This window comes from Nematolebias whitei, chromosome 17, assembly GCF_014905685.2.
Source record: "Nematolebias whitei isolate Nwh7 chromosome 17, NemWhi1, whole genome shotgun sequence".
NCBI classification, from domain to species: domain Eukaryota; kingdom Metazoa; phylum Chordata; class Actinopteri; order Cyprinodontiformes; family Rivulidae; genus Nematolebias; species Nematolebias whitei.
In genome coordinates this window covers 34,302,200-34,311,942 of record NC_056514.1, presented here as the reverse complement: position 1 = coordinate 34,311,942, position 9,743 = coordinate 34,302,200, and the positions used below count along the sequence as shown (strand labels likewise).

At 35.7% G+C, this 9,743-nt stretch overlaps 1 protein-coding gene across 1 annotated transcript in view; it reads right to left on the bottom strand.

The window, feature by feature from the left end:
* Window positions 1-270: 270 nt before the first annotated feature.
* LOC119423541 (5-hydroxytryptamine receptor 3A-like) overlaps window positions 271-9,743 on the bottom strand; it is a 10,557-nt gene continuing 1,084 nt past the window's right edge. Inside the window, exons 3-10 of the mRNA XM_037690938.1 lie at window positions 8,900-8,944; window positions 8,692-8,801; window positions 6,751-6,920; window positions 6,371-6,528; window positions 2,664-2,874; window positions 2,403-2,573; window positions 613-698; window positions 271-525 (exon numbers count right to left, since the gene is read on the bottom strand). Coding sequence (XP_037546866.1) covers window positions 271-525; window positions 613-698; window positions 2,403-2,573; window positions 2,664-2,874; window positions 6,371-6,528; window positions 6,751-6,920; window positions 8,692-8,801; window positions 8,900-8,944 — 1,206 coding nt within the window. The remainder of the gene's footprint in view (window positions 526-612; window positions 699-2,402; window positions 2,574-2,663; window positions 2,875-6,370; window positions 6,529-6,750; window positions 6,921-8,691; window positions 8,802-8,899; window positions 8,945-9,743) is intronic.

Here is a 9,743-nt window from a genome sequence, read left to right as displayed (position 1 = left end):
TATAAACTACTACTTGTACTACTATTCCTATTTCGCCGTTTTTCATTTATCGCGTGTCTTCAGGGTATGGATCCCCCATAATAAACGAGGGACTACTGTACCTCGTTTTTGTTTGCTGCTCGTGGACTCCTCCAGATTAGAGGTTAAACTTGTTTGTGAAGTGGCCTCCTATAAATGTAATATTTGCTTTTAGAACTTCAACTTAACTCTTACTTTTCTCTGTAAAGTCGCTTCAGGCGAGTTCTCGGCGCTACACAAGTAAAAATGTATTTAAACAGAACCATCCAGCAGAGACTCCCCTTCAGCGCTGTTCCACTCGAAGAACATCACAACCAAGAACACACTGATCACTGTGATGTAGAAAATCAAGAAAACTTTGTCGACTTTTTTAGCCACCCTGGACCAATACCCTGGCTCCGCCTCCTTGGCCTTGAAGAGCTGAGTTAAAGTTTTCTCCACTGCCCTCAGCTCTTCTGAAAGCCTCTCCAAGGTGTGGTACTCCTCCATTTGTTTGCCAGTATTGTCCTGGAAAAGTGGTTTGAGCCGTCAGTTTACAGACTGGAGGACTGCCACACTCTCAGGACAAGATTTCAGGTCAAACCAGTTTCTTACCTCTTTGGGAACGTGCAGCATCTCAGATGGAGCCTCACCAGCAGGCACGTTGTAGATGAAACCCCCCTGAGTCCACTCATGAGTCTCTGATAAAGTTTGAATTAGAAATTGAAAACAATTAACAAATGCTGCATAATAAAAGATAAAGTTTTGTCAGATTGAAACCAGTTCATATTTGAGCTTTTACTCATTTTGTGTAATCAGAGTGATCAGTTCAAAGTCGTTTTAAACAGGAAGGCAGATTTTTTAATTATTAAATTAATCTTTGTTGTGATGTTAACACTAGTTTGATCTTAATATTTAAAGGTTTAAGAGGAACACAGCAGTTAAAACATAATTTATTCTTAGTTTCTGCTTGCAGTGACCCAAACATTCCTGGGGGCAGCAGAAGAATTTATCTTACCATATTTTTCAGATTATAAGGCGCACCAGATTATAAGGCACATTAAGCGAAACAAAACAGTCACATAAGTCAAACTTTATCCAACTCATTCACAATAACTCTCAACAGTGTTCAGTTATATCACATAAAATCAGTTTGAGGTCAGCACAACCAGAATTAATACATAAGGCGCACCGGATTATAAGGCTCACTGTTGATTTTTGAGAAAATTAAAGGATTTTAATTGTGCCTTATAGTCCAAAAAATACGGTACATGAAATCCCCCAAGTGAAAATCTCTTAAAACTGACTAACATTAACCGTAAACCTAATAATACAAAGTTTTTGATTTCTCCTTTTATCTCAGTTACTTAAGTTTTCTCACTGAAGAAGTTACTGTAAAAACTAACAATAACTTTTACAATTATTGCGGAATGAGTGTTTTAAATATAGTTTAGTTGTATATTTGATCAAACAGCTTTATAAACGTTTATCTCTGCTGCCACCGTTAGGAGTGTTACAGTGTGCAGGCCTGTAGCTCCAACACTAAGAAGGAACAACTATTTTCTGTTTACATTTTGAAACAATCACAACAAGTCATTAATAAGAATTAAATTTAATAACCACATATTTAAATTTCAGGAGACTCCAGTTTATGTTCTCCTTAATTAAATTGATTTATTCTCTACAAACATTTTCTGAAACATTTTTTATCATATTTCTTTTCTGTTTGAGTCACTAAAGCAGACCAGCCCTGAGGAACGCCCGTATGCACTGAAGTTAGGTTTTATTGGTCGGATGAGTTTGCTGCTTCCTCTTCACGTTATTGTTTAGATTATGTCTATAATAGTCCTTTGTATTTTATAACAAGTTTATTGTATAGTACACATTATTGTTATCTGATCCTTTATATTTTGTACTTATATATATATATTTTTTTTTTTTGTTTGTTTTCTTTAAGCCAATGAAGACAACAACAATATGATAGTTACAGCCATGGGCAGCCATGAGCATCCAGCCTTGTCAAAAGAAAATGTTTTTCAGTGGCAGGAAGTCTGTCAAAATAAAATATAAAAATATTACTTGTTAAAATAATAAAAAAAATGTATACAAACAGGCCACTCCACAGTGTAAGCCATGTAGTGCCATCATTGGGCTGACTTTTCCATCTAACATTAAAGTCAGTGGGTGGAATGACTGAGTGTAAACACATTGATTCTTCAAAGGAAATTTCAATATAATGAGGACAGCTTTGAACTTTGACCCCACTTTGGGCACCGCTGCTTTAAATAATAACATATTGCATTACAAGTTATTCATTTTTTCAGCTCTTAGTATGAATGAGTGGATCTACTCTACAAAACTGCTCAAATCACTCGTTTGTATTTGGACTGAACTGGAAGTCTCACCTGTGTGGCAGCTGTGAAAGTTGCCTTTACTCTTTTTGTTTGATTCCTGGATTGCACTTTGGTTTGTATCCGTTTCGCAGTCTTGGGAGTTTTTTTCTATAAGGTACATCACCAGAATAGTCTCCAGGAGGCTGAGCATCATCAGAGTAAAAATGCCAATGCAGTAAACCGCTAAGGGGAGCAGACAACACAATTTACTGTGAACAAACTGTAATTCTTGTGTTCATGCGGTCCATCTGCATCGATGTTTTGGTACTGTACCTATGAGTGGGACCCTGTTGGAGGAGGAAGGCAGAATTTCGTTCAGGATGAGCTGCAACACCGTGATGGCGAGCAGAACCGTGACCTTGAAGCTGAGCTTTTCTCCCCCGTTGTCTGAGATCATGAAGGAGGCCAAGTCCAGACACAAGAAGAAGAGGACGGGCAGCAAGAAGTTGACGATGTAGAGCAGAGACCTCCGCCTCATGGTGATCTGGGGATTAGGATTAAAGACATGATTCTCCTGAAAATCCAAAAAGCAGCCCATTTCAGGTTTAACAAATGCAAAATAAAACTGTGTAAAAACAAACAAATAACTTCAAAAGTTTATATTTGAGATTTATTTATAGTTTGAATTCATTAAATTATGATAAGTTATTAGTATCGAATTTTAAATGCTTAAAAATTAAACAAGCATTGGACAAAAATATGGGAAATGGTCAAATTTCAGGTTTGTAATCTGTTGAAGTTTGAGATAATATAAAAATCCTCTACAAAAAATATGCATAATGCAAAAAAAGAGCAATAAGAATCATACACGTTTGGTATCATGAACACACCAATCAACGTTTTTTTAAATCACAGCTTATGAAATTTATAGCTTTGGTACAATTTAAAGCTGCACAGTTGATGTTCAAAGCTAGAAATAATATGCTTCCAAAGAATATTCAAAACTTATTTTAGAGGGAAGTTACGAACTGAGAGGAAAGTGTCATTTAAAGCAACCCTGTGTTTGCAGCACTCAAACGCATGTGCACATCAGTTCGTGGAGTGATTTTGTGGAATGGCTTAGATCAGGGGTGTCCAAACATTTTCATAGGTGGGCCAGAACTGTCTGAAAGGTGTCGCGGCCCAGAATAATCTGAATTTAAGAAACTTTTTTTTTCCTCCTCATTTTTAACAATTTGAATACTATTTTGGAGAAAGGTTAAAATTTTAATTTTAATTAATTTTTTATTTTATTTTAATTTATTTATTCATTTCAAATTAAAAACACAATAACAATTTCAAAACAAGAGAGTAAAATACAAAACGTAAAATGAAAGGCAGCAGAAGAAGAAAAAAAATCTTATTATTTCTGCCCCTTCTTAAACAAAATCAATTCAAACAATCAATTCAATCTATAATCATCTATAAATAATACAACAAAATTACATAACTGATCACAATTTTTCCATTTGTATTTCGTTTGATATTAACTAACTTAAATCTATATGTATCTATTCAACAATATGTTCTTAATCTTTTTCTTAAATATAAACATTGACTTTGATTTTTTTTACATCATCATCCAAACTATTCCAAAAACCTATTCCCTGAATTGAAGTAGACCTACCCTTTAAACTAGTCCTATACTTTGGTTTCACAAAAATATCTGTTCCCTTTAGATTATAACTTTTCCTTTTCACAAAATATGCTTGAATGTTCGAGGATAGTATATAATTCTGAGCTTTATACATAAGTAAGAGAATATTATAATCCACCAGATCATAAAATTTAAGTAATTTCAATTTATAAAATAAAGTAGTTGTAGGATGACAGTAATGTTTTCTTGTTATAATTCTTATAGCACTTTTCTGTGACACAAAAATAGGCTTAGTTATAGTCTTACAAGCTGTTCCCCAAACATCAACACAGTAAATTAAATGCGGGACTATAAAAGTATTATACAGCAAACACAAAGCATTATCATTCAAAAGGTCCCTTACTTTATACAGTACTGCCATGGACTTAGATATTTTAGTTTTTACAAAATTTATGTGTTGTTTCAATGACAGTTTATCATCAATAATTACACCCAAAAACCTTACCTCATTCACTCTACAAATCTCAACACCATCAATTTTAGTTTAAATTCTTGTAGATCAAGAACATTATGAGCCTCATAAACATTAAAATAGTTTTTTTTTAAGAATTTAATTTATTAGATTTTTTTAAACAATTATTTGTTTTTTTGTGGTTTGAAAGTTTTTTATTATTTTTTTTTTTCAGAGACAAAAACCTAAAATGAGTAACTGTTCTTTAAAAAAGGGGGTGGAGCTTCAGTCCTTCATTTGGACCATGGACGGCCCAAATGGGTCATCAAAGTTCTGAAAAACAGCTGGCAGTCGCTGAAACAGATTTATAAAAGGAGATAAAGTTGATCAACTTGTATGCCGATGATACTTTATATTACTTCAAAAATGTCAAATTTCTCCCCATCGATTATTTACGCAACTGAAATCATTTTCTTTGAAAAAACTTGTTATATTTAGCCAAGTTTTATGAATTATCATCCAAAATTCTACATTTTGTAGGTCAGTAAACGTTTGCTGTAGGATAAAAGGGATTAATTATAACTAAATGTTTGTATTGTACTTAATTTTGCTAATTTTGAGGAGATTATTTTCATAATTTTTGCTGTTATATCTAAAAATTATATTTAAAAAAGTATCACTATCAAATATAAAAAAAGATCTACATCTGCATCAACCTCTTAAGCTTGTGGATCAAAAGTAAACCATTCTTTAATTGCAGTCGTGGGCCGCACAAAATCACTCCAAGGGCCGCAAATGGCCCTCGGGCCACACTTTGGACACCCCTGCCTTAGATGAAGAGATTAAGCAAAGTAAAACTATTATACAATTCAAGAGAAAATACAAGGATTACAAAATGACTGTATAAAAACGAATGAGACAAAATTATGTTAATCCATCTGTTAAGATGTTAATCCATGTGTATGCATATTAAGCATTAATCTGATGATATAAAGTAAATCTGTATTTGCAGGTATATTTATAAACAGTATGTGTAGGTATATTTATGCATAGCTATGCATGCATGTCTGTGTGTATGCTGCAAGTATGTATTTATGTATTTATTGAATTCAGAATCTGCATGTAAACTTAGGAACAGGACGGGATAAGCCTTTGCTTCTTCCTGCTCTGGTTTTGAACATTTTTGTTTTGTTTACAGACTATTTAGTTAAAAATATTTACCTTTTTATTTATGTTTTGTTGTTGTTGTTTTGTTGTTAACTGTTTGAAATGAAATGAAGAAGGAAAAAAAAGATAATCCAAGCAGGGTAAAGTATGATATGACAACAAATGTCCTTAAAATTCTGAAAACACCTAAATATGAGTTTATTTTTCACATATGAACTAAGTTGTTTTGCAAAAAAAGTTTTTATTTTAATCAGTCAGAGAGGAGAATTGGATATATTTGACATTGATTATTGTTTAACATTAGTTACAAATCATTTGATATAGCAAGAACAAACTGTTGTGAATTCCTTCCTAACATAATTTTCCTGTTTGCTCTTGATGAAGGCGGACGCTTCCCCTCTCGCTCCTGCCTCCCTCCTGCTTTGCTGTTTGTCCTGTGAACCCTAATAAATGTATTATGATGTCATCAGTACGTTGCTGTTTCTGTGCCGAGGTCTTTTTTTGCAACTTTCACAATGTGTCCCATCTAGGACACAGTGCAAGTTATGATGCTTTTTTTTACACCTCCCCTCCCTCTTTTTCTTATCTACACTAAAAGGGCAGCGCCTCCCGAAGGCCACGGCCTCAGACACCTCCGTCTCCCCATGTCTGTTTCCTTATGTTTTCTTGGACTGTCTATACTGAAATGTAATTTTGTTGTGCTTTGGTGCAGTGACAATAAATAAATTGTATAGTAAAGAGCAAAACTTATACATGCCATCATCATCATCATCATGTCATACATACGGTATAAACAACAATATCTTGGTCGTTTAAATCGCTGGCATTGTTGGATGTGACTGTCATGTTGATGAACAGCCACTCGTACTGGGTCCGCATCACCTCCCGAGACCACTCTGTGGCCTCCGAAGAGTTGTCGCTTGGCTGCAGCCGGATGTCCCTGGCTGGAGAGGAGACAAAAACAAGTTGTTTTAGACAAAACAGATAGAAAATTATCCAGTACTGAATTAAATTATTTGAGAATTAGTGGCAGTAAGACCTTGAAAATGTGAAGTCTCAGAAATCAGATTGGATGTTTTGTGCTATATGCCATCACACTTGGACACCAGAGCCCAAACATTTTTTATATCATCTCAACGTCAAGTACATTACAAAGGTGCTCTCACCAGTGTGTATGACAGATTTGAAAGTAAGGTTACAACTTTGAATGTCGAAGGGAAAGTTGTAAATGTGCATCCTGCAGGTGCTCACTAACACCTGGTCATTCTGAACCTCCACCTCTCCTCTGTTGTTGATGGTGAGAAAAGGACTTGGAGGAGCTTTGTCCTTCTCCGTCCTGCAGAAAACACACATACATGCGCATCAAACGGACATTTCAGAAGTACACTTAACCTCCTGAAACAGGGCTGTCTATAGGTCACAAGGATTCCTTTAATACAGTACTATACTGTTACAATACTATATTGTTTTAATGTTAAATTGCATACAATACTCCTTTAATGATTCACTAAACCAATGTGCATACCAAATTTAAATTAGACTACAAAATTAATTTAAATTATATATATAGTATATATATAGGTACTGTATATGCAATGTTAAAAATGTACAGTATTTATAATTGACTTTGTTGAATATATGAACTGTTTTTGGGACGGATAAAGCAGAGCCTCCTTAGTTTACACATATCCCAGGATAAATTTGATAAGTTGTCCTGCTTCAAGGCTGAATGGGGGAAGTCAGATTCAGATAAGCCACAACTGTCAATTTTTTGAGGCAGACTGTTGTTTCTCATCAGCTTTGAGTTCTGCTGGTACTTTCAGTGATCCAAAATGGCCATATTTCTGCATTCCACTGGTCCATGCTTATTAGCTCCCTCCAAGGTGGTCTCCAACATGCTGGAGAGTCCCAGAAGCCGCAAGTGACCTACGATTCTCACAAATCACATCCATCTTATGGTTTAGCTCGTAATCAGCTGAGTCTGAGTGCTCAAAGCACGAACCAAACCTTCACACAAGGTCAGCAGCTTTGCCATGGCCAGAACTGCTGCCGCCGTCTTCTTTAATAGCCGATAACATAGCGGGTGCCAACAAGTAGAAACCCTGCTATCAAAAACCCAATGATATAAACATCACAGCATCCTCCTGATACAATACAGAAAGGCACATCAACTTATCCATGACGTACCCAACTGCGTGCATCTCAGTGGGGCATGAGGGTTCTCCAGGTCGCTTGGTTGAAAAATGTTTATAATTTGCTTTGAAAGTCCAATTGACCAGATCTATGTCAGTAATTGACGATTCAGAAGATGTGTAAAACAGAAGCTTCGATAGAGAGCAAACAGAGAGCAAAAATAGCAGAAGGAAGATGGGAGAGGGAAGAAAATGCATTTGTCTTGCTCAAAGCGAGTGAGAAAAAAAATATATACATATATGCATGTACATTATATGTATATATTCTGGACCACTGCTAGAGAAATACTTCTTTAGACAGATTTAGCTGAATTTGAATTTAAGATGCTGTATATATATTAGAGTTGCATTCGGGCCCAAAAATTCCCTCCCGACCCGGCCCCAGCCTGTAGCCATCATTTCCGAACCCCACCCGACCTGACGAATTAACAGGGCACCACTGTTAGTGCCATTCATGGCAGTTTTAGCTTTGTTTTTATAAACACATTCTGGTTTTCTCATCTGGCAGTTTTAGCCCTCGATTTAGACATCCTATCACAATATAATTCAACTTTTGAAAGCCAGTCTGAGAGGCATTTAGTTTGTCTAGACAAGACATTTGTGATTTTCTTTCTTCTTTTTTCTAGTTTGAATATTTACGAGTTTATAGGTTAGAGCTGAAGCAGCTCTGTGTTTGTGGCAAAATTCTTCATGAATTATGGGTCGTTATTATTCACCCTACAGGGGTGTAAAGGTTTAACAACTGTGCGAGGGATCGACTACACTATTTGTCAACTGAGCTCATCAAACTCTCATGAGGGCGACACTTATTAGTCATTATTATTTTCAGAATGAGCACACTGGGGGGCTCTTTAAGGCCTAACAGTTGATTTTAAAGGTTGGGTGTTCTGGACATGCGGGTGCCATTACACTTACATCTCCTCTATAGTGAGATCTGGCTTCCACAAAATTTCAATAGGAAGCGAAACGTTATCAATTCCACAAAACTGATCTGGATCCCAGGAAATGTAATCATTGTTCCATCTCTGAAGAAGGAAAAAATAGAAATAGTTGAAGCAGACAACTTTTACAGAAATATCTGAAACAATTGACCCAAACTGGAGTTTTATTGAAGCAAACTCACTGTGACTGTCCAAACATATGGAATAAATTTTTGGTCTTTCTCAACCTGTAAAAAACAAAAACAAGGGAAATTAATTTCTATTGTAAATAAAACAGCAATAAAACATTCCCATCATACAGACTGAAGGTTTTCTTTAAATAAAAGTCTCTAATAGGATCACTGACACTTAGCTGCTCGTAAACAGGATGCTGGTCCAGAAAAGTGCCACTGAAAGTCTCTCAGTAGTTCTTTTTCCCTGAAGTGTTACAGCTTTTAGTGCTGAGTGACAGACAAACTGATGTATCGGACACTTTCTAGAGAACCACATAATCAGGGAAATAAAAGCTGCTACTAATACGTTTTTCTGAATTACATAACAGATTTGATACGTGTTTCAAACCCATATTTTTTTGCTAAATAAGCTCCATTGTCCAAAAATATCTGTTCAAATTAATATATTCCTAATAATTCATATTTGTTTCAAATTTCACAACAGGCCCCAAGCTATATATAAATATATTTATTTATTTATAGTTACCAATCAGCCTATATGCATATTTTTGTTCTGTGGGAGGAAACCAGAGTACCCAGAGAAAACCTATGCATGCACAGAGAGAACATGCAAACTCTATCCTGTAAGGCCCCCAGCCAGGATTTGAACCAGCAACCTACTCGCTGAAATGCGCCATCTGTGCCACCGTGCTGCTCGACAGACGGACGGACGGACGGACGGACGGACGGACGGACGGACGGATAGACAGATAGACAGATAGACAGATAGACAGATAGACAGATAGATAGATAGATAGATAGATAGATAGATAGATAGATAGATAGATAGATAGATAGATAGATAGATAGATAG